Raw genomic sequence first — 26,104 nt, 5'->3', positions numbered from 1 at the left:
TAGACCCTTGTTTGGAGCATGAATGAGACCCCAAACTTCAAGTGTGTTGTTCACAAATCACAATCAAATCTGTAGTCCATAGGTCTGCAATATTTGTAATCAATTTATCTTTTGATGTTATGTAATATGAATTTGATGAAACAATAGATTTTTTTGGTGATTCAATGCAGTTGCTCTTTCATAATGCTTTATGTTGAATACTTTAAAATGTTATCGCAATGAGAACATGAATGGAAACTGAAAACAATAAAGATGATCACCAAACAGTGGACTTCCTTTACTTATGGTCTTTCAAATCAGCAAATAACTTTCACAAAAAAAAAATCAGGGTACACATTACAAAATCTAATCAAGAAGAAGGATATTGTAAGTGAACAAAAGTATGATCGACCTTGACAATCGAATTTACCAAGGCAACAGTTCCATAATAATACCAATGATGAGTGCCCTGCATGGCTTAGGTTGGCCTGCCATGCATGGCGATGAAATCGAACAACTGAAAAGGATTGTATTAGCAAAGTTACATTATTACGTTGTTAAATTATGAAATGTAATGGTATTTACATAACTTCCCAGCAATTAATAGAAGACTATCGTTTTCCTTAGTTATATAAAGTTTAAACTTAATAAGTACACCTGTATAATGTTGCTTGTCTCATTATTTCATGGGTAAGATATTATCTACAATATTCATGTTTTGATTGGAGATTAATAAACAAGATTGTATCCAAAAGTATCCAAATCAATAGGACATAGGTGTTGGATCTTCTAGTCATTTTTACAGATGCAGCTTAAATTCTTGGATCCAATGAACCGTAAATTGCATTAATATTGTGCCGGAGTAAGGCACATGTAAACATGGTGATTACAGCATAAACATGCACAACTAAGGGGAAATTATAGCTAGTGTATGAACAAAATTGTACTTTAAGGATAGTCAATTTATAAAAAGTGACTCCTATTTGTCGAACATAAGAACTTGCTTGGAGAAATGGCCTTGTTTACCAAGTGCCTTTTGTAAAGCTGCATCAAAATCTTGAAAGGGGACTGTTTCCGTTCTGCACAAAAAAAAAAAAAAAAACTCAAGGATCAGATATTAAAATATCACACATGGAAAAATTTCATGATTGAAAATTGAGTTGGATTTCTCGTGTAAAAATTTTGGTTACTTATTTTGTAGGACTAAATTTAGTTTCCTTTATCATGCAGCCTTTTGTTAGATACAAATATAATATGACGATATATACTTAAACGATGGCCCATGTTATCACTCCTTTATGCTTAGTATTTAATGTAGTGATTTTGAACAGTTGAGTGTGTTCAAAATATTACGTTAAGGTTCTGAATTTGCATTCACCATCCACGGCCAAAGGTATGCTCTATGCAGTGGGTAGTGCAATCATCCTTGAATTAGTAGAGTTCTATTCAGAGATCATTAATATAGAAGTTCGGAAAATATGTCATGCCTTGCGAACATTCCATCATGACTGTCAGGCATTTCATTATATTTGCAAAAGATGACTTCAGAAAAGGCTGCAGATGATATCCAGTCACCATTCAGTTTGTGTTGCTTTATAACCACTGAATGCAACAATAAAGTTTGTGTTGCTTTATAACCACTGAATGCAACAATAAAAGAATGCGCTCTCTTTATCATTGATATCATTCCCTTTTTCTTAAGCATAAAAATCTAAAATAGTTATCAAAAAAGCCATGCAATGGATGTTTGGTATCACCAACAATGGTCACAACTTGTACAAGCTTCTCCCGAGTCTCCTCACATATACCCCATATTGCTTCATTAGAAAATTTCCTATGCACCCTACGATAGGTTCTCTTCCTTTCACAATTCTTCAATTTACCCAGACATCCAACTGATGACAGGATTCCAGATAATCAATTCACATTGATATATTTACTAAAATCCAACTCGCTACAGCCCTAGCAATTATAACTTCAGTGCCTCTGCCGTTGACTTAGTTCATTACCTATTTTTTAACAGATTGTGGACCACAAAAATGAATGAATTTCACTGACAATACAGTTGTGATATTAAGTTTAAAAAATGCTTATGCACTTGCTTATTTCTTAACGGTTGTGCACCTTTGCAAAGACTGCTAGCGACAGGTTTGGGTGTAATCTGAGAAGAATAGCATGCATAGACTCATCACTAATTTCACCTACAGAATTGGAGGAACCATGTAAGATGGTTTTTGCCCAGATGGTATCATCAAATTTTTTTATCGAAGCCCATTGTTAGTGTTCCAGGACAAACTTGTTACAGAAAATAACAAAACATATGAAGAAAACATTTGAAATATGATTTACTGACAATTGATAGAAAATGAACGCAATTGTATTAAATTCAGTAGTGTATCAATTGAAGCCAGTGAACATAAAAGTAAGAAAGTGAAACTTACACACTTTTGGATTCTTATAATCTTATATCAAGATTCAATTGCGTAGTTTTCGAGCCAAACTCATAGACCCATATTTCATGAGTAGTGGTTCACATGAACACATCTCTCATAAGAATGAATGGTACACTTAGCACCTAGATGCAAAAGTTGTGTAGGTCAATGAGTTTGACTCAAAACTCATTTGGTTGAATACATAAAGAACTAATGAAACTGAAAGTTTAAGCTATAATTACGTCAGTTAAGCATTTCTCATGGGCATCCAACCTTGTACTAGTTAGAAAGAATAATGGAGACATAAGGCTTTGTGTAGATTTAAGAAATTTGAATATCAAGTCTCATAAGGACAACTACCCATTGCCAAGAATGAACCATTTGCTACAAAGGATGACGATTTCAAAATTGATGTCAATGATGGATGGCTTTTCAAGATACAATCAAGTGGTGATCAAGGGGTACAAGCAATACAAAACAGCATTCATGCCTCCTTGGGCATTTTTGTTTATGGGAGGATGTCATTTGAACTTAAAAATGTTGGGGTCGCCTTTCAAAGGGCAATGAATGTTTCCTTTACAAGTCTCATAGATGAGATTATGGTGGTTTACCAAGATGGCTTCTTACCTCCAAGAATAGAAATGACCACCACAAATACCTCAAATTTATCTTCCAAAAACGTTTAGAACTTTAGAGTATGGGATTTCTTTAAATCCTAGAAAAATGTGTATTCGGTGTAGAGAAAGGCATACTCCTTGGGCATATAGTGTCGAAGGAGGGTTCAAGATTGACCCTACAAGAGTAAGAGCAATAGACCTCATCTCTCAGTCCAATACAATCAAGGGACTGTAGTCTTTTGAAAAGGTTAACTTTGTTAGGAGGTTTATCCCTAACTTAGCTGGGAAGACGAAGGCTATCACTATGATGCTTAAGAAGGGACAGCTGATCAGTTGAAATAAAGAGTCAAATGATACTTTCTTGAAGATTGAGACACTCAAACAAGCACTGGTTCTAATAAGTCCCAACTATTTTAGTCTTTTCAGTTTCTCCTTTTGCATCTTTTTACATCATAGCTGCTGTTTTACTTCAAAAAAAAGTTGATGGGTACAAACAGCCTATTGTCTTCTTTAGCAAATCATTGCAAAATGTTAAGTTGAAGTATTCCATTATTAAGAAACAAACCTATGCTCTTGTTAAGACTATTAAGAACTTCATTTCCTATCTAGTTGGTGAAAAGATTGTTGCATACGTGCCACACAATTGTAAAGGATATATTTGCTCAACAAGAGGCTACCGGCAAAATCCAAAAATATGACCTGGAAATACAAACAACTAAACTAGTTAGAGGCCAAGGTTTGGCTAAGCTCATGGCTGATGCAAACTTAAGAGGTAGCTGATATAAATGATGAGTCCTAATCTTGTACCTCTTCCTAGTCTTTTGAGTGAGAAACCATGGCATAATACTATGGTATCTTGGAGAACATGAACTGCACTCTTGGATTGAATGAGAATCAGCAAACGACCTTAGAGCTATCAACCCAAAAGTAGATGCTAATACAAGGAGAATTGATGTGGAGGAATCATGATAGGTCATTACTTAGGTGTTCGGATCAAGAGCAATCTCTCAAGGTTGTGGGTGTCACCAAGAAGTTTGTGGACGCTTTATGGCAAAGAGTACTACTCAAATAGTGCTGGATGTGCCCAAGTTATTAAGAAAATGGGAAACTTGCCAAAGGTTTTGTGGCAAAATGAAGTTTGCAAGTGTCATCCCCCTCACATCCATATCAATTTGAGGCTCCATTTCAACAATGGAGTGTTGACTTCATAGGTGAGATTGTTGAAGGGTCAAGTAATTGATATAAATGGATTCCTGTGGCCACTAACTACTTTACCCAGTTGTTGGAAGCAATCCCTATTAGAAATGCAACATCAAAAGTACTGATTGACTTCTTGCTTTCTAATGAGATACAAGGTTTGGTGGGCCCACAAAGATAATAGCTGGTAATACAATATGTTCCAAATCTCATGACCTTTCTAACATGTGCTCCAAATATGGTATTTATTTGACACATTCTTCTCCTTATCATATACAAAGAAATGGACAAGTTGAATCTAGCCACAAGAATCTCATGAAGGTCATTTGGAGGACATTAGAGGCGAACAAGAAAAGATGGGATGATAAGCTTAAGTTTTATGTTTTGGCTGACAAGATAGAATATAAAAAATCCATTTGAAGAAGTCCTTATAAATTCATTTTTGTGGCAGTGACCAAAATACCCATCAATCGCGAGCTACTAGTTTACAAATTGCTGCAAGGGGTAGAAGGACAAGAACAAGAAGTTATTTACCATAGAATTCATAACCTCATTGAGCTCAAGAAAGCAAGAAGGATAGCACATGGCAAAAAGCTATTGCAAGGAAATATTTATTTGACAAAAGGGTAACTCAAATGTATTTTCAAGTTGGAGATATCGTACTAGTGGAATGCTAGATTGGAGGAAAAAGAAGAACATGGAAAATTTGAAGCCTTGTGGGTTTAATCTTATAAAATTACAAACAAATGTGGTCAATGAACATTGTATCTTACGAGCTTGTATGGAGATCTAATGAAGCTGCCACTCCATGGCTAGTACTTGAAGCACTATTTCTCTTGATGGAGAAGGTACATTTGTTGGTTGTTTTCAGCAATCACTGGTGTTGTCATGCCCATGTTGAAGTGTAGGTCTACTCTCTTGTATTGTGCCTTGTTAATTTGTGTTTGTTATTGTGTTGCTCTTGTTGTGACAAGTTTCATTTGTGGTTTTTTCCCAAAGATCAAGACATGGTTCTCACAAAATCAATTTGGGATACATTTAAAACTAAAGCTAGTGTTAGCATAACTTTTTTTAGTCATGGACATCTAAAAATGGAATCTATCGAGGTTCACACCTAGGGTATCATTTTGCACAATATTTTATCAATCAAGGCTAGGGCACAATTAAAGTCTATGCAATATTTTAGCAATTGTGATTGTTCCAGGTATTTTCTTGTTTTAACTTTCCTTTATAATCTACAATCCAATTTAGTTTTTAGAACTCTAAAAAATTGTTGTTGGAAAGGTGTCAAATAGTGTTACCAAAAGACACATCTCCACCCCTAAGACGCGTCTTGGAGACGGAGATGCATCTTCAGTTCTTTTGGCATCCCTGGAGTCTTCATTTTGGCCCAAAGACCTTTTGCCTGCATCTCCCGCCATCTCCTAGTCTCCCGCCAAGAAAAGTTGGCATCTCCCACACCTCTCTACCAAAAAAAAGCAATTTATTAGGTAAAAAACAAAACAAAAAACATTATCTTGCATTTTCATCCACCGCATAATGTCCCCCTTTAGGAGGACACTAAATCTTGCCCAATATACTTGTAGAATTATTGCAGGTTATGTATTTTCAGTCTGCTGTGGTAATTTGGACAGATTCAATTCGATCTTGTTTCCCTCTTTAAATGCATAGGTCTTCTGTTTATCAATCTGATCTACTGCCAATTCTCCAATATATATATTGTGTGCATGAGAATCCTTGCTATTCCATCAGCTCTGATTCTTGGGTTATTGATTTAATGTTTCCTCTTCTTTTCCTTCGATGCCTGCTTTGTCGTTGTTTGTGGATTTGTATTTGTGTTCTGATCTCTTTGATAAATGTTCATATCATTCTTCCAGATTTTCTTATAGTTCTGATTTAGGTCTGCTCCTAAATCTGCTTCTAATCCTTCAGATATAGTTTATATTCCAGGGATCCTTCTCAAATGAAAACTTCTCAACTTTATATCCTCCAATGCCAAGGAGAGTCACACCTCTTCTTAAAGGTCACAACCTTTCCCAATTACCACCCTTTGAAAGGGTCACAACCTTTCATCATTGCTGCCCCTTTGAAAGAGCGACTTCCTTATCTTCTTCCCATTAATGCTTCCTTAATTCCTTTGCTCCCTTCTTTCTTCCTTTTTTTCCTTTTTTTCCCCAAATGAAGTTCTCTTCTCTCCCTTTTATATCTCGTGTTTGAGGGAGTCGCAACTTTTCATTTCATGCCTTTTGACCATTAATTAAACTCAACTAATTTTTAATTTTATTAATTTTTATTTTTATTCCTTTATATTTTAATTTATTATTATTATTTATTAATAAATCCTATTTCAACAAGGGGACATTACACACCGCTGGAAGCATTTCTTTGGTCCTAGAATAGTGAAACGCACCTAGAAAATTGCAACCAGGTTTGGAAATCATTTTTGTTATTCATTTAAACCCTACAATCATGGCATTCAATGAGACCACATTTTGCATACAGTTAACATGCCATGTGAATGCTCACAGCTTTTTGCATATATTTTTTTTTCACACACTTGGTTTATTTATTTAAGCTCAAAACTATAAGAGTAAACAGTTTTCATGCGCCGTGTGAATGCTTCCACATTTTGAATACATGTTTACCAGCACATGTTTACCCCCATCTCCTATTTTTGAAAATTTGCCATACTAGTATAGGTAGCAGTTTCTGAAGTCTCCAAATAACCCTATCTCCTAATAAACTTGGTGTCAAGTCAATTGTTTAATTGTCTAAGTCATATGAAAATAAGATTTTTCAAAAAATATCAGAGGGTTGGAAATTTTCAAGATCAAAACTTATTTTTTAGAACTTTATTTTCTGAAACCAAAGAAAAAAAATTTGGTTCAAATTAAAGAAGTTGCCAAGGTTTGCAAAAAACAAGTGAGAAAATTTTATTTTATGGAGTTGCTAGGAAAAGGCACAAAAACTAGGCCCACTACTAATCCAGGTGACTTTGACAAATAAAATAAGGAAGCCCTATTTCTTTTCAAGTTTTCTTGTCTCGGCTGATTTAATCCCTAAAGTCAACAATGTTGTGTCTTCTTGTGACATTTTCACACATCGCCCCATTGCAAATAGGTACCCCCTACTTTTTAGGTCCTCTTGGTCTTTTGGTTTTGGTTCTTTGGGTCTTTTCACAGCAATCTCTTCGATCTCCTCAGTTTGCAAGTGTTTTTGGTGACTTATGATCAAGTCTGCAAGTGTTTTGAGCAAATTTGACTACGTCTAGAACCTGTTTTGTCTATTTTACGGTTTTGCCCTTCAGACTTAGATTTGAAGTTATTTCCTTAGGGTTTTGGAAAACCTCAGCATTGCAATGAAGTCAGAGCCCTTCAAGGAAACTACCAGTGAAATTTGAGAGAATTTTAAGCACTTACTATTTTTAGTAAGTTTCATTGTGTCCTGGATCGGCCTAATTTTGCCAAAAAATAAACTTACTATTTTTAGTGTCACCCTATCCCATTTTGCCCTAACATGATGTTTGGAAGTACTTACTATTTTTAGTAAGTCTATTTTTGGTAGGTCCATCTCAGGTAGTTAGCAAGACACTGAAGGCAGAGCATTCCTGAAAATCCATGTCTAAATCTGGAAAGTTGAAGAAGTAGGCAGTCGATCAGAGAAATGGCTAAGTATACAACTCTTTCCTGAAGTGGAAAAGCATAAAAAATCATTCTAAGGTAGAGAAATTCACTTCATTCCCAAAGTGGCATCCAAATTTGTAAAAGATGAAAAATGGACGAGTTTGGAAAGAATTGGAAAGAATTTCTAAGTTTGGCAAATGCACTTCAAATCATGGCCAAGTTGAAATCCTTGACCATGCCCAAGGAGCATTCCATGAATGTGTTTGGGCGCCAAGTAGAGGTTAAGGAGGAATTCCTTGAAAATCAAATATTCCTCCTGCACATGGAAATAACGCTCTAGATGAAGATGGGGTGCCAAAATGGCCTCAAGGAGGAATTCCTTCTTTGAGCAAAAATTCCCCCACAATAAGAAATTTCTGCCCAAATCAGTGCATGGGTGCTAAACATTCTCCTCCAAATCAAATATTCCTTCACAAGGTCACAATTGCGCCCAAGCAAGAGTTTAGGGCACCAAATCAAGGTGATGGAGGATTTCTCCTCCAAGCACATTTTTCCTCCTTAGTATGAAAATTCCACCCAAATCCTGGTGTGGACGCCAAAATGGTCAAGGGGAGGAATCTCTCCCAAACAAGACTTCTTGCATAGGGTGGTTTTAGCGCCCAAACTAGATGGAGAGCACCAGAATGAGGTAAGGGAGGAATTTTTCCTCCAACTGCAAAATTCCACCCAAGGCTGGAGATCGGCATTGAAACAAGGTTCTGGAGGAAAATTCAAAGTTCAAGAAATTCAAGAATTTTTCAAAATTCCCCCAAGAGAAGAATTACGCCCCAGGTGAAGAAAATTCCAAGAAAGTGAAAAATTGGCTGTGTTGGAAATTCCTTCCTTTAGAAGAAAATTCTTGGAAAATGTGAAATTTGACCAAGTGTTGGAGAATTTCCTTCCTCAAGGGAAAAGTAGAATCAAGGTCAAGGTTGGACCCCAAAGTGACATCAAGGAAGAAAAGTCTAGTTTTCCAGAATTCCTCCACTTCCTAGCAAATGCGCTCCAGGACAAGTAGAAAATGCAGAAACATGATCTAGGAGAAAAATTTCAAAATTTCAAAAAAATTCCTTGGGAAGAAATGCGCCCAAGGTGAAGAATTTCAAGGCACCAAAAAAATTGGTTGTGTGGAAATTTTCTCTCCAGGACTCAGGACAGGACAAAATTCCTTGAACATGGAAAAAGTGGTCAATTGATTGAAAAATCTTCCTTCAGAACAAGATGTGAACGAGAACACCAAGAATTCCAGATGTGCAGGAATCCTTCAAAAGTGGAAAAGATTGTCAAAATTCTTCCAAAGCAGGAAAATCTTCCAAAATGTCTTTTGTGAGCTCGGAATGGAAAGATTCTTGCAAAAGATGAGTTGGTGACATGCAAAGAGAATATTTCGTATTAATGAAGCACAACCCAGAAAATTATAAAAGTTCCTATGACAATGGGGTCCATTTGCATGACAAGAATATTTTGACTGCATGAGGTACTGGCGCATTCATTGCTGGAATATTTGACCAAGTGGCGGCAAAATGCATGGCAATCATCATACTTAATGAGATAGTGGAGCATCTTTAGCATGTGGCCGATTTTGGAGGTGATGGTTCATTTATTGCATAATGGGTAGTTTTTAGCATGATGGAGCATTTATTACATATTGGACAAATTTGAAAGAAGTGGTGCATTTAATGCACAATGGATGCCATTCTTGGCAGAAAGGAATTTATTGATAGTGGACATGATGGGTCATTAATGTTTCACCTTCTTGCATCATGTGTGTGGAATCTTTTGGTTAAACCCTAATTAGGGTTTGCATGTAATCAAAGCTTGAAGCCTATATAAGACAATGACCCCTTCATTTGTAAACAGAGGAGATTGTGGAGATTGTATGAAATTGTTGCGATAAGTTATTGAGATAATAATAGTGATACATTGTTCTCTGATGGTGCTCACTTAAGTTATTTTTCAAAACTTGCATGGTTTCATCTTCCTCACTTATAGTAGAATTTTATTTTCCAAGTAGTTAGATGAACAAAGTTGATTGCAATGTTTTAAGGTGAAGATCACTTGCTCATACCTTTTGTTAATAGATGATTTCTATTGACAGTGCAAGGTTGGACTGAGCTTTTGTATGTGTTCGCTTAATCTAAATTATTAGATGAACATTGTTCTCTGATGGTGTTCATTTGTAGTTTAAAAATCTTTAAACACAACCTCTGAAGATTGCACCCGCTTCATGTAGTTGTCTTCTAGTGGCGAAGTGAAGAGTGGTTGATCTTATCCCTAAACCCTTTCCCCTTTAATTTCAATTCATTCCAGGTTAGTTCATTCGAGGCAAAAGCATCACAAAATTGCTACATCCGATGATGAAGTTCTAGCCACAGCAAAGAAGTGAAATAATGATCCAAACGTAAGTCCCCTTGGATTACCAGCAACATCACCACACAAGCCTATATCCACATAAAGTCACTAGTACGTAGTCGGAACCTTGGAGTCATCATATGATCTTCCTGCAATCTTAGCATACATTTGACTTTGATCAAGAGAGGGTAAGGTAGCTGTTGGGAAACTTTATTCTATGTTGGTGTGGTCACAAAACCCATGTCAACACGTCTCCAAGAACATAATAGGGTAATCTAAAAAGAAAATATCAAATGTCAAACAATGGTTTGGTCTTGTATCTTAAAAACTATTATTTTCTACCAAATTGCATATGGGGGCCTCTACTAGAGCATTTTCTAAAAAATAAAGCATCTTAGTGATCAGGTTGTCAACAAAATAGTAGATGATAAGGATATAGTTTCTCTAACCATTAATAGCTTGTCACCCTCCTACGAAACGTTTGTGAAATCTCGAAACCTATTGGCAAAAAATCAAACTTTGACCTTTTACAAGGTCAATTTGTACTTATTGCAAAAGTAACAACAATAAGATCAAATGAGTGAAGTTTCTTCTAGTTCAAAAAGTGCAATTGCAGAAATGTTTTAGAATACAAGATACAGTTCTGATTCTTTATCTTCACAACCACATAGAAAGGTACAAGGCTTCAATTGTCAAAAATTTGGGCATATGCCGAATGATTGCAAGAAACAATGGTAAGATCTATCTCACAAGCAACATAATGAAACTAATGTGGCAAATACTATTAAGGAAGGCAATGCTAAAAGCAATTGTTGGTTCTTTGATTCGGGTGCATCAAAATACTTCACCTATTGAAAGAACTGATACATCAAGTTCACTATTGATGATAGTCACAGGGATTTTGTTTCACTTAGTGTTGGCAAGTCCCACATAGTAAAAGGGATAGGCATGTTAGACACAATGCACCACTAAGAGGGGGGGTGAATCAGTGGTTCTCAAACTTTTCCCTTTTACAACCCTATGTGAGTATACCTATTAATAGATCTAACTGAATGCAAACTTACTGGTTAGTGGGGAGAGTAATCACAAAAGCATTCACACATAAAGGGACATCCCATAACACCAGTATGTACGAGGAAAACCCAAGATGGGAAAAACCTCGGTGAGAAATGCTGCTCGAGTCTATTGCTCCAATCCAACCTCACAATGAATCTTTAATTACACTGTTTAGGGCACCAACCCAAGGGGCACCAAACCAACGAGCTACAACCCCTGATTTTAGGGCACCAACCTGTTGGTGTGTTTTTTATGCACATGCGAACACAAAATAAAATACCAAGGTATCTTATCCTCTCTTGAACAAAATCTCTCGGATGCTGAAGATTTGCTTAAGGGTCATTCGAGAAGGCTCCAAGGTTCTTATATGTAGGGTCTCTACGTGTGGATAAGCTCTTGTGGTATGATGTGATTATGCTGGATTCACAAGGGGACTTACGTTTGTATGCCTGAAAGCTTGATTTGCTAGAACTCAAGTCCTATCTACTCACCGAGGAGAATAAAGAAATATCAAAAGCATAGGATTTAGAGAATCCAATCTAAGACCTCGAATGTAAGAAGATAGATGAACGACTAGGTGGAGTCCTACTGGGCTAGGTCTCAACATCAAACTAAACAATTTGACACCAGCTCAGTACAATCTTCTAAGGGACGCTTCGAATATGTTCAAATCGTTACACCATCAGACACTGATCACCATTCAAGTTAATGCATGAACAATTTACGTATAACAATTCGAGATTAAGCTCATTCAATGCCAGTTGACCACGCAAGGCGCACTTACAATCAGTAAGAGGCTAGTGGTATGGACTAGGCGGATTCCATACGAGTGTATTCAACAATTTTCTTCATTCAATCTAATTATCTACCATCTAATATGAAGATTCAACAAGAAACCATGCACATTGCAAAGAAACAACATATTTCACCATATCTTCAATGAAAATGGAGTCTTTTACAATTAAGGCAACAATGTCTTGACTTCTCTTCCTACTCTACTCTAATTGCTACTTTATTCACTATTCTTCTGCTACTAACTATTCTACTGACTATTAACTATTGATTATTAACCAACTATTAACCTTTACAAATGAAGAGTCAAAGCTTTATATAGAGAGCTCTTTACATTTCAATGGCTCTGATTGATTTACAATCAATGGCTAGGATTACAAGATGAAAACCCTAATTAGGGTTTGTTACAACAAACTCTCTTAGCCAATGAGAAAATTACATTTCATGAGTGTGGACCAATAGGAAACCGGGGTAGGTGCCTCGAAGTTTGTGCCATCACTGGTGAGTCAGGTACATTGAATCTGGACATGTTGATGTGGACCTATCTGACTGGAGGAACACTGACTGGGATGCCACCTTGTCTTGCGTTTGTGCTTGGTTAATTAAGGAATGTCATATCTCTTGATATTCAATGTGATAATGATGAGAAGCTAACTTTGATTAACTCTTCTGAAACTATCTGCTTCTTCAACGTACCCTTGCACTGACCTTGGTTGATCCTCCTTCGTCCTCGATGTGCTTGATGAATGATGTACCTTTCCTTGACTCCCCTGTGTTTGATGAGGCCTCTTCACGATCAAGTCTTTCTTTCTTCTCTGTCATCTTATCTCCCTTTGAAGTGTTTGTAAGATCCTTCTTCTGATATCTTGTGATCTCCCTGAGGATAGTTCCAACACCTGAACTCCTTTGATTTTAGCAACACCTTGGGCACCTTCTCATGCATCTAAGGCATCCTTAATGTGGATGAAGCCTGAAGGAGTCCCTCTCGTCCTGGCCTAATCTTCCTCCGACTTGATTTTATTGATCTGCAAAACAAACAAAGATGGTGTTAAGCACATATGATATACTCATCCTAACATGGTATTTCTCACTTCAAAGTATCAACAAGAAGGCATTAAGATCAATTTCGCTTTGGACCCTCCCCAAGGACAGGACCTATAATGAGATTTTCGCTCTGGACCCTCTCCAAGGACAGGACCTATAATGAGATTTTCACTTTGGACCCTCTCCAAGGACATGCCCTATAGTGAAATTTTCGCTCTGGACCCTCTCCAAGGACAAGCCCTATAATGAAATTCGCTCTGGACCCTTTGGAAGGGTCAGGAGCGAAATTTGACAAAGTTGCTCAATTTACCTTACATAGACTTTATTTTCAACCTTACCTTACCAAGATCAAATCATTCGCCTCCAAAAATGCTTAAGGATAGGTTTCGCTCAAGGGCCTAGGCAAAACACTAGACCTCATAGGAATTTCGCTCTAAACGCTCTGGAAGGGTCAGGAGCGAAATTGGCATTTTTGGACAAATTCTTCACACTTTGTGACCACAACTCACTCAAATGCATGCCTAAGGATGCCTCTAAGTTCAATCAACCTCAATCAACGTTATGCTTGATACAAAATTGAGAGAAAAAGGTTTCAAGAGAATTCGCTCTGGACCCTTTGGAAGGGTCAGGAGCTTAAGTGAAATTCGCTCTGGACTCTTTGGAAGGTTCAGGAGCTTAAGTGAAATTCGCTCTGGACCCTTTGGAAGGGTCAGGAGCGATTTTTGTCTTTTAGTCTCAAATTCATCATTTCCTTTGCTTCAAATCACTTCTCAAGGCAAGTATACTTCAATCTTCTCTCAACCCTGCCTTAGGAACCAAGATTTCGACCCCAAACAAGGAACAAATAGAGGTTTAGGAAATTTCGCTCTAGACCCTTTGGAAGGGTAAGGAGCAAAATTCTTCCTTTGACGCCATTCATCTTCCATTCATCATTATTTTGTCTTGAGATTAACTTATCCAACCTCCTCTTATCCTGATCAAGTCAATTCGCCATCGATTTAGCTTAAAACAAGGTCCTTTTAGTGCATTAGGCGAAATAGGGAGTCCTAGGAATTTCGCTCTGGACCCTTTGGAAGGGTCACGAGCGAAATTTTCTTTTCTAGACTCTATTCACACTCAACTTGCCTTGGACTTGTCTTTTCCACCTTTACCTTATCATACTCAAGCCAATTTGCTCTCAAAGTGATGTCCACTCAATGCTTTTGGTGAGGAATTAAGTCTTTTGGAGGATTTCACTCTGGACCCTTTGGAAGGGTTAGGAGCTTAGATGAATTTCGCTTTGGACCCTTTGGAAGGGTCAGTAGCAAATTTTGCACTCTTGGTCAAGTTTCTAACTCTTTCAAGGGCTAAGGGCATTCATCTGGATCTTAAAATCACTTTAAGTCATTAATCCTCTTCCAATCACCATGGAAACAAGGTTTATGATGTAAATTAGGAGCAAGGAAGGAGATCCCAAGGAAATTCGCTCTAGACCCTTTGGAAGGGTCAGGAGTCAATTTTGAAGGATTAGTCTTGGACATCAATCAAACATTCAAACTTCACCTTCACTCACGTTGCCCTGGCCTTAGAACATGCTAACAAATCACCTTAAGGAGGCGCCTAGTTCAAAATGTTGGATCAAAAGCACATCCTGGCCATTTCGCTTAGGTACCTTTGGAAGGACAGGACCTAAAGAGGAATTTCGCTCTGGACCCTTTGGAAGGGTCAGGAGTGAAATTTGCTTCTTAGCTCAAATTCTCCAAATTTTCCCATGATCCAAGTGCATTTGGCTATGTTTCAATTCATTCTTAAGGCTTAGATAGGTCATCCTCTCCTCAATCATGACTAGAAAGCAAGGTTTGTGGTCTAAACTGGGAGGAAGAGAAGAGTCTAAGGAAATTTGCTCTGGACCCTTTGGAAGGGTCAAGAGCGAATTTTGCAATAATGCTCAAATTCTTGACCTTTTCTCCAAATTTCCAAGTCTAAATTTGTCCAAGGCGTCTCCAAGGGTGAATTCAAGCTAATTTCCTCCCAATCCACACCTTAAAGTGAAGGTTTTGCCCAAACTAGGAGTCAAAAGGGAGCTAAGAAGGATTTCGCTCCTGTCCCTTTGAGAGGATCAGGAGCGAAATTGAGGTTCTCACTCAAATTCCTCATTATCCATGATCAAAAATTTGCTCAACTTAATGTCCAAGGCATCCTTGACTTGAGTCAACGGCATAGGTCTCAAAAGGCAAGACTCCTAGCATGATACAATGACTTCCTCAAACTCAATCAAACTCGACCCTAGAAACAAGACCCATGCCTAACCAAGGGGAGGGTTTCAATAGAGACCCTAACCTGGACCACCTATCAACCCACTTCAATTCAAGCAAACCCCGCTATCCTAATGATCCCTCTGGCAACTCCCTAATGAAAAGATTAATAGCCATCTCCTAAGAGACTAAGCCAAGAAAACAAACCCAAGAAAGCAAAAAGTAGGGGTCCCCATTTACAATGGGGCGATGTGTGAATACGTCACAACATCTAGCACCACCTCGAATAAATGTTCCTGAACATTTCAGAGATAAAGACCCAATCGACACTTAGAACCTCTGGAAAATTCGCTTTGCACCTCTAGAAGGGTCAGGAGCGAAATTTGACAAAGTTGCTCAATTTAGGGCTTGTCCTTGGAGAGGGTCCAGACCGAAAATCTCATTATAGGTCCTATAGCGAAATTTGACAGAGTTGCTCAATTTAGGGCTTGTCCTTGGATAGGGTGTACAGCGAAAATCTCATTATAGGTCCTGTCCTTGGAGAGGGTCCAAAGCGAAAATTTCATTATAGGTCCTATCCTTGGGGAGGGTCCAAAGCGAAATTGATCTAAATGCCTTCTTGTTGATACTTTGAAGTGAGAAATACCATGTTAGGATGAGTATATCATATGTGCTTAACACCATCTTTGTTTGGTTTGCAGATCAATAAAATCAAGTCGGAGGAAGATTAAGCCAAGACGAGAGGGACTCCTTCAGGCTTCATCCACATTAAGGACGCCTTACATGCATGAGAAGGTGCCCAAGGTGTTGCTAAAATCTAAGGACTTCAGGTGTTTGAACTATCCTCAGGGAGATCACAAGATATCAGAAGAAGGATCTTACAAACACTTCAAAGGGAGATAAGATGGCAAAGAAGAAAGAAAGACTTGATCATGAAGAGGCCTCATTGAACACAAGGGAGTCAAGGAAAGGTACATCATTCATCAAGCACATCGAGGACAAAGGAGGATCAACCAAGGTCAATGCAAGGGTACGTTGAAGAAGCAGATAGTTTCAGAAGAGTTAATCAAAGTTAGCTTCTCATCATTATCACATTGAATATCAAGAGATATGACATTCCTTAATTAACCAAGCACAAACGCAAGACAAGGTGGAATCCCAGTCACTGTTCCTCCAGTCAGATAGGTCCACATCAGCATGTCCAGATTCAATGTACCTGACTCACCAGTGATGGCACAAACTTCAAGGCACCTACCCTGGTTTCCTATTGGTCCACACATGAAATGTAATTTTCTCATTGGCCAAGAGAGTTTGTTGTAACAAACCCTAATTACGGTTTTTATCTTGCAATCCTAGCCATTGATTGCAAATCAATCAGAGCCATTAAAATGTAAAGAGCTCTCTATATAAAGCTTCGGCTCTTCATTTGTATTGGTTAATAGTTAGTTGATAGTTAATAGTTAATAGCTAATAGTTAGTAGCAAGGAAATAGTGAATAGATAGCAATTAGAGTAGATTAGGAAGAGAAGCCAAGAAACTGTTGCCTTGATTGTAAATGAGCTTCATTTTCATTGAAGTTATGGTGAAGTGTGTTGTTTCTTTGCAATATGCATGCTTTCTTGTTGAATCTTCATTTTACATGATAGATAATTAGATTGAATGAAGTTACTGAACGCACTCGCGTGGAATCCGCCTAGTCCAAACCACTAGCCTCTTGCTGATTGTAAGGGCACCCTGCGTGGTGAACTAGCATTGAATGAGCTTAATCTCGAATTGTTATCCGTCTTTTGTTCATGCATTAACTTGAATGGTGATCAGTGTCTGATGGTGTAACTATTTGAACATATTCGAAGCATCCCTTAGAATATTGCACTGAGTTGGTGTCGGATTGTTCAACCTGATGGTGAGGCCCAACCCAGTAGGACTCCACCTAGTTGTTCATCTACCTTCTTACATTCTAGGATTTAGAGTAGACTTTCTAAACCCTATACCTTTTGGTTATTTCTTTATCTCTCGGTGAGCAGTTAGGACTTGAGTTCCCGCAAATCAAACGCTCGGGCATTCAAATGTAAGTCCCCTTGTGAATCCAGCATAATCACATCACACCAATAGAGCTTATCCACACGTATAGACCCTACATATAAAGAACCTTGGAGTTATTTCAATTGATCCTTAGGCAAATCTTCAGCATTCGAATAACTTTGTTCAAGAGAGGATAAGATACCTTGGTATTTATTCTATGTTCGCATGTGCATAAAATAAAACATCAACACAACCCAAGGAGCTACAGTCCCTACACCGAGCTACAACTCAGCGAATACAAAAACATAATCATTTACAAATTAACACCCTTGTTACAAATGGATTTTGTAACTCTTTTGCAAATCTCTTTGCTGGATCATCTATCCAGTTAACTACCGGTTCTCTATCTGCTGGTTCTCTCTTTTGGTTGCCTCTTCTCTCCACTGCTCTGCTGCTCTTCACCGATACTACACTCTGCCAGTTCTATTTTTGCGTTCTCTGCAGTTACCTTCACTTCTTCTCTGTCGGTATGGACATTACCAGTTTTTCTCACTATTGCCGGTTGATCCTCTCAACCTGATTCTCACTCGCACACCCTCAGTCTCTTTTTAGATACTCGTTGAGTACTTGATTGATTTGCTCTCACCTACAGAAGCAACACTCTCCCCTTCAGCAACACTTAACAATAATTTTGACTTGCATATTTATAGCCTGGTCTTCCTGCCAAAAGCCAATTCAAATTTCAAGCGGTTAAGGTTTCTTCCACCGATCAAATCTTCATCAGATCCGATCCAATCTGCCTTGGATCGATCCCCTGCATTGGAGGAATGCATCTATACGCATTTTCCATCATCTAATGCATATTTGCTAAAAATAGCAAACCTAACCCTGTTCTTTAGCCTCGAAAACAGTTGACACATTTATGATCCAGTTGTTTCCTTCTCGAGGTCATCCTGCAAACTGATTTCATGCCTTGAACACGACGCCAACAAATCTCTGACCTTCCTCTGTCATTCATCCTTCATTGAGCCGCAGACCTTGCAACTCCCCCGTGATTGTCGCAGTCAACATTTAATGTCGACCAACCACAACTACCTCTCTAGCACCAGACATCATCGACCTCTACATGTTCGCCACCTTAGCTCCACATGGCATCATTGTCGACGTCACCTTAGCACACTTTTTATGTCAGTTCAGACTTAGTCACCGACCACACACATAACCGGTACACACATACCGGTTCACTGACCCTACCGGCACAAATCACCTTGCCGGTTATACTTCCTACCAATGTCTTCTGGATCCTGTCGATATGTCATGTTTGCCTGATCAACAAACATGTTGGACCTCAACAGCTATCAGGAGTAACTCATCATGTGTACCTTCATCAAAGAAGGCCTTTCACTTCTACTCATTTGGTTCACTCTTTTGCATATCGATGATCACCTAGATGACTCCATGTCATCATCCTCCAATGCTCTACACCTGTGGCAACATAACACATCATCCGCATAATGGTAACTTCATGATTGCAGCTACAAACCTCATCTTCTCCTGATTGGGTCTCTTTTCTGCCGGTTCGCCAAGATGGCAAACTCATCAATTCAATTCTCCTTCTCTGTCCCGGTAGCACACCTTGTCCTCACATGCTGATGAGGTGTGTATCTCTGATCTTATGCTCTGGGACTTCATCATCTTCCACTTGCTCATCCGGTCTCTGCATTCACTCACCTGTCTGTCTCAGGGAATCATTCTGCCAATACAAGTGTGACTTCACCAAGGAGAGGATACAACTTCTGGTTGACATATGTCACCCTTGCTCATAGAGGCAGCACCCTCTGTCAACCTATCACCAAGCCTGTGATAGCAACTTCATCCAGTGGGAGTCCTGCTAGTTGACCTTACACTAGCAATCTGGTGGCCTGCTTATACTTCACCTCCGATGTTGATGTGATTCAAGTAACATTCCGCCTCTTCATCACAATCAACAACCCATCATGCAATCTCTACATTTTGGTTGTATGCATCACTATGACAACAACCTTTTGCTCAGTGGTCACTTTACTGCACCTCTAGCATACCGGTAAATACTGGTTTACACTCTTCTGCATGATGATGGTCACCAATGACAACACATCAACTCTTCTCCTATACCGGTTGACATCAATGATAGCAGTACCAACAATCTATCATATCGATTGCATCCTTCTATACCGGCTGACATCAATGACAACACAATGCCAACAATCTCCCCCTTTGGCATTGATGTCAACACATGTAGTATCCGAAGTACTACAGTATCTTTCTCCCCCTTTGACAACAATGGCAAAGGGTCACACTGCAGGCTCTTTCTCTCCTCCTTGTCAGATTATGCTACATCCCCCTCTTGAGTAGCATATAGGAAACCTTGGTCTGACACAAATCATACTGCTTTTAGCCTTATCTCTCCCTCTTTGACCTTCATTTGCTTCATCATCTCAAGCAACACTACAAGAGATGGAAAGAGTTCTCATACCGACTGACACACATTGAGTGTACTAGTCTGATACCAATTGTTATATCCTGCATCACCACTATAGCAGGCTCTTTCTCCCCCTGTTCTGAACACCATCTCAGTCAGCAGCATAGAAGATGGAAGACTTAGACACCAACATACCTCAACTACACACACCCGTCTGATACCGATTGTTGATAAGAATGATTGTTCTTATTAATGAAACAACCAGTGGTATGTTTTTCCTCTGTGGGGATTTCCCTGACACCAATCATGCTGTAGGACTTCATCCTATTTCCCATCCTTTGACCATCAAGGGCTCGAACACTACCAATTTGTTGATGCTTATGTTGGTAGGAATTAAATGTGATTGTACTATTAAAATCACATCTCTTCTATGCAGGTAGATCTACCGGTTAACCAAACTCTTCTTCCTTTCACCCGGTGATAGGCACATCTTCTTCCTATTCTTTTCTTCACCGAGACAACAGATTGTGACTTTGATAGATAGACAAATTGAATATAGACATACAAAAGTCACAAACACACCTGTGTTTTCAAACATCTGTCGGATCTGCTACTGAGCTCAGCATGTCTGATACTAATCAGATAATATGGCCCTGAACTCCTCCTGAAACGCAGACCTCTGAACTTCATCTATTCAATCAAGTCCTAAACTGGGACTCCCATCTATACCTTGTGACATCCACCATCATGACCACAATGCCAACTGCAGGTCACATATCAACCGGTTGACTCATAAAGATGTATGCACATAAGGTCAGCTACCGGACCAACACATGTGATTCAGTGTAATGTCCCCTTCTCCATAGTGATTAGTTTTGTTGGCCGTTAGCCTAGTTTGGAGGCCCGTAGGCTAGTCGGGGGCAGAAATTAGGGTTTCCTATTTTCTAAGAGGTTTCTTTGGTGATTTCAAGGGCTATATGTGGGAGTTTGACAGTTTGGATTCTGGATTCCTTCTGGGTTTTCAAAGAGCTTCAAGATGGTTCGACATGCATCTGCATCAGGTGACTTTTGCCAGACTTACTATTTTTAGTAAGTACGACGATTGCTCAGAATGTGGTTAAAATCACTTTGGAAACATTTACTATTTTTAACAGTATGCTATTTTTAGTAAGTACTATTTTAGCAATTCTATTTTTGGCAGAATGTCAGCAGGCTTGTTCAGATGGCTATTTCCGACAGGTTAGTTTGAGCAGTTGGTCTTCCCTCTTTTTTTTGGTGCTATTCTTGGTAAGGGTTACTCAGCTCAGTTCAGTGACTATTTCTGGCAGGGCAGTTCTCTCAGCTTGTTTCCAGATATCCTTGGAGCTTGTTTTGGCAAGTTCAGTATTTGATGAAAATTGGTGTTTTAAATTAAATTAAAGGCAAAGGTTGGACGATTTATTTAAAAGGGGGTTGCTTAAGTTATATTGATATATAAGTCATTTCCTTAATTATATATTGGGTGATTTATTGTTCAGGAAAAATACTTTATAAAGTGAAATATTAATACGGCAAGATGGACACCTTATGGAGAAATAAATTAATTTTATAATGTATTTCACTTATCTACCTTGGATGCCACATTATGATTTTATTGTCATTTTTATAAAGAATATTTGCTCCTATGAGAAGGTCGATTTGGAGAAAGGAGAAATGAAATGTAATTTCAAAATAATGTGAAGTGAATGTGCATTTGGATTTGGCGTTCATTTGGAGGGATTGTGAATTTGAATTTGAGCCCTCAAAATCTATAAATGAAAGTGTTGGGCTTCTCATTTGGTATGAAATGAATTTGCATCATTACGCTGCCGAATTGGTGATTGAAAAATCTGAGCTTCGAAGTGTGGCTTCCTAGCTAAGTCTCAGTTTCGTACTTGCAAGATAGTACCTAGCTGTGTTCATGTATTCCTAGTGCTGTTGGTGAGTGAGTTGCAGATTGTGGAGTGTTTTGATTGAGATTGGAGTGTTTTCTGGTTGCTAGTCGCGGGACTGCTGAAAGTGTATTTTGCTCGCACCTCTTGGCCAGGCGATTCCATCATTCTGGGTACCGGCTCATCCTTCCTTCCTACCACTGGCGATGCATGTTGTAAGTTTTTAGCATCTTATTTTGATTGTGTATTTTTATATTGAAAATCGAACTTCCCAAGTTAGGTGTGGGGTTTAGTTAATGCATTGGGAAGTGTGCAAAATAAATATGGGTGTTTTGATGGCTTTCCTTGGGTTTGTTCTCGTTGTGGCGGGTATAGCAATTGTTTAGAACAGATTTTGGGTGAATTGGGTGAGTAATAAGAGAGTTATGAGCATTTTAGTGAATCCACAGGCTGCTGGTTTTGCAATTCCAGCCTGCAGATTTTTTATGTTAGCAGAAATTTCATGTTCTTAATTGGATGTTCAGCATTACTCTCTTCTCACATCATCTTGATTATTGTAAGGTTAAGTAGTAGTACTACTAACCAATTCTGCCTTGTAAAATCTCACCCTGCTGGAAAGTGGAAGAGGCTGGCTTGCCGCCTATTTTCAAGTAAATTGTAATTCAGTCCTCCCACTGCATAAGTGGTCGAGTGATGTTTGATTGTAATGGTCCTCCCGCTACATAAGCGGTTGAGTTGAGTTTGTTTTGTAATTTCAGTCCTCCCGCTGAAATATTGCGGTCAAGTGATTTGTGCCTTGTGTGTTTCTCTTGGCTGGTTCATCGCCAAGTTTCTTGCATTCCCGCTGGATAAGCGGAAGGGGTTGGCTTGCCGCCCAGTATTGTATTTCATTTCATCTTTCAACAGTTTGAGATCTAACGATCCCCTATTCACCGTATGCTCTCACCTTCCCACATTGGGCACTTGGTGATCAGAAAGTGGAAGGGTTGCAATCTTCAGCAAATTTTCAGTTTATGTTTTCTAATCTTAACGGGTTAATTTCTTGTTGATGTTATTGCTGGCCTTAAAAATAAAATAAAAATAACTAGGATATTACAGTGGTATCAGAGCTGGTTTTCCTGCCAGCCTGTGTGTTTAAATTGATCAGAGCACAAGTTGTCCCTGCCATCCTGTTGGGTCGTGGTTGTTTGGTTGCATATCAGAGTTTGGAAGAATGTCTACTATAGATAAGTCTATTTGTGAGTTAATGCAAGGATTGATTAATTTGATGAAGGATCCAGATATTAAAATGGGGTTCGTAAAGGTTCTTGCAAAATCCAAACATAAGGAAGAGTCTGAAAACAATATCTTTAATACAAAGACAAATGATGGAGTTGGTGTTTTGACACCTAACTTTGAGACAGTGCTTCATGAAAACTCTGTGGTGATGCATGCACCTACAATTGATGAGGTTGGCATTCAAGAAGAAGAAAAAACAATATTTGAGGTTGTGAATGATGAATCTCTTAATTTTTCTTATGGAGTTAGTGACAGTGTTGAATGCACTCATGTGCTTCTAGAGGAAGAGCAAATGAAAATTGAAGATGTTAAACAAGAGGGAAAGATTAACAGATTGTTGGATGGAGATTCATGTTATGAAACTGAAAATATTGCAGCTAATGATGAAGTTCCTAATGACCAAGAGGTTGTCCTATTTTGTGAGTTTAAAATATACCAAAATGATGACATTCAAGGGGCAGATTTAGAGGACCAATCAGAAATTGCATTTCAAAATAATGGGGTTGAGACTCGTAGTTTGAAGAATGAGCTTGACCAAATTCTGTAAGTCTTTGAGCAATGTCCTAAATTGGAATTTTCAGATTTAGGACAGCAGGATTGTTCGTCTAAGTTGGAAAAAGGAAATACTTCCCAGATCGTTGATAACCCATTGTTTGAGATGGGTAAAGTGAAAACATATGACAATCCACTTTTTTGAGTGGGAAGATGAAACATCACTTGGTTCTAGCATTGCTCTTGGTGAGAATAGCAATGTGTGGAAATTTAGAGAAGATTCAAGATCTAAGTTGGATGATACTTGGAGCTATGGTGAGCACTTTTTAACTAAACAAAGTAATCAGCCCTTTAGCACTTGGGATCCGGGTATGATGGCACCTAGCGATGACAAGGAACCTGTGTGGGATGAATTTCCCTTTGATCCTGATGCTCAAAAAGAAGACTGTGTTGTAGAGTTAGAGGACCATATGGTTTTTGATGATGGAAAGTTTAAAGAGGTTCTAAAATGCAAATCTGATTCACCCATTCATGAAGTTGGTAGTACGCAAAAAGTTGAAGATTTAGCAGAATCTGATCCTCTTCATGATATTAAGCAATTGCAGTTAGTGGGTGGTGAAGAAAAGGAGTCTTGGAGCAGCTTTGTGGGCAGCAAAGACAAGAAACAAAGTTCTGATTTTCAGTTGCAGCCAATGACTAGTACACCACCCTTAAATGTTCACGAGTGGAAGGATAAATGCATGAGGTCCTTTGAGAATGAGGTGCGAGTTCTATCTGGGTTTGACCATACACATAGTTTGATAGAAAAACTCTATTGGAAGGCTCAAATTGAAGAGAGACGGAAGGGAGTTAAGGATGAAGTTGCTTTCCCTAATCTGCAACTCATCAAAGAATCTTTGCAGACATTGAAATCAGAGTGCATACAATTGATCACAGATCGTGATTATGCCATCGAATTAGCAAAGAAGATCCTTAGTGATTTCCAAGGAAAAGAGAGGAAAGTTGAAGAGCTTACTCTTGAGCTTGAGTCAACAAAGGATATGTTAGAAAATACTCAATTGGTTCTAATGGAGGTAGAAGATCAGTTTGCTGATTTCAAACATTTAAGAGAGAGAGAATAGAGAAATGGCCAAGGAGATCAATCAGGTAATGGAGGAGCTTGATTGCATTCAGGAGGAGTATGATCTTGTTCTTTGTCCCCAAAGATCTGAAAAAGTGATTTTGGAGCAAAAGAATGTTTGGGTGGAACATGACTTTGATAGTAATCAGCAGGTTGATAGTCCGTTGTTTGATACAGATGCTGATTGGACATTTATTAATCCACTTTTCAAGTTTGATGTGGGAATTCCTTTTGACTTCACTGGTGAGGGTGGATCACATTGCAGAGTCTGGGATCTAGGTGCAATTTGCAACCATGAGATATTGTTTCAAAATTGGAGCATTGATCAAATGCATACTCTTGGGCATCTTCTTTGGAAAAGAATGGATCAGATTTTCAGATTTGGGCTTGCTGATTGGTTGCAGATTAGCCACTTCACTTTATGGTTTGCTCTCATTCAGGGGAGTTGGTGCAATTTCTTTGGTCATGCAAGTAATGGTTTTCAATTGGAGATTGCTTGGAGGTGTTTTCCAACCTTGGACATGAGTAGATGTGTTGTTTTGGACGACGATTTCTTGTGTTGCAGCAGCTGTTCATCTTCTTGGATGCTGATTTTCCTAAAATCAGACCTCAAGACAATCATTTCAGACTTGGTGGGCTACTGGTACACTCTTTTTCAGACTTTACAGTCTCCTAGCAGGACGGGTTTGTGGTCTCCAGTGAGAGGTATGGCGAGTTGGGGCAATCAGTATCCGTGTATGGGAAGTGTTCAAGCTCTAACTAGAGGTTATCCTTATGCCCTTTCTTCTTCTTATGGTTGGGACAGTGAACCTTTGGTTTCTTTGGTTCACCTTTTTGAGGGGCTTGGAGTGCGAACTGTAAGAGTTTTCAAAAATCTCCATGGTTGTATCAGGATAATTCAATTGAGGCATAGTAGATTCATGTGCAGATATGAGTATGAGTTTGTTGAGCTCTTGCAAAGGAATGCTTTCCTCTTTGCAAGAAGATTTGGAGATGTCACATTGACAGTCGTGGCTCTATTAGATACCATATGGAGATGTGTTGTGGAGTTTGATCGTGAGTTGTGTAGACCTTATTTTCTATTGCCCAAGCTTGTGATAGACAGTGGCACTGTTGATATTGATTACTTAGAGCCTTATGGGCACAACATGTTGCATGATATTGATTTCAGTCCTTCAGGGATTTTTAGTTTGAGTATCATGGATGGTAACATTTTGGAGTTACAAGGGAGGTCAGTGCAGTTTTGGCGTGATGTTTTCACTGATGTGATCAAACTGGTGCAGCATCGGCATGGTAGGTTCTTCTTGAAACGGACATGGGACCCTGGGCTCATACATGCTTGGGTGTGGATTAGTTTAAAAGTTTTTGGAATTGTTGTGGCATTGCTTGAGGACAAGCAATTTTGGGAAGGGCGGATTGTAATGTCCCCTTCTCTGTAGTGATTAGTTATGTTGGC

The 26,104-nt window shown here is 38.7% G+C and overlaps 1 protein-coding gene across 1 annotated transcript in view; it reads right to left on the bottom strand.

Annotated features, from left to right (window-relative positions):
- Positions 1-627: 627 nt before the first annotated feature.
- The window catches only part of LOC131071601 (enoyl-[acyl-carrier-protein] reductase, mitochondrial), a 203,356-nt gene continuing 177,879 nt past the window's right edge, over positions 628-26,104 (bottom strand). The window contains exon 10 of the mRNA XM_058007509.2: positions 628-1,058. Coding sequence (XP_057863492.2) covers positions 959-1,058 — 100 coding nt within the window. The 3' untranslated portion in view covers positions 628-958. The remainder of the gene's footprint in view (positions 1,059-26,104) is intronic.

This window comes from Cryptomeria japonica, chromosome 11 (genome assembly GCF_030272615.1).
Source record: "Cryptomeria japonica chromosome 11, Sugi_1.0, whole genome shotgun sequence".
Taxonomy (NCBI): domain Eukaryota; kingdom Viridiplantae; phylum Streptophyta; class Pinopsida; order Cupressales; family Cupressaceae; genus Cryptomeria; species Cryptomeria japonica.
The sequence above is the reverse complement of the archived record's forward strand: the minus strand, read 5'-3'. Positions and strand labels throughout refer to the sequence as shown.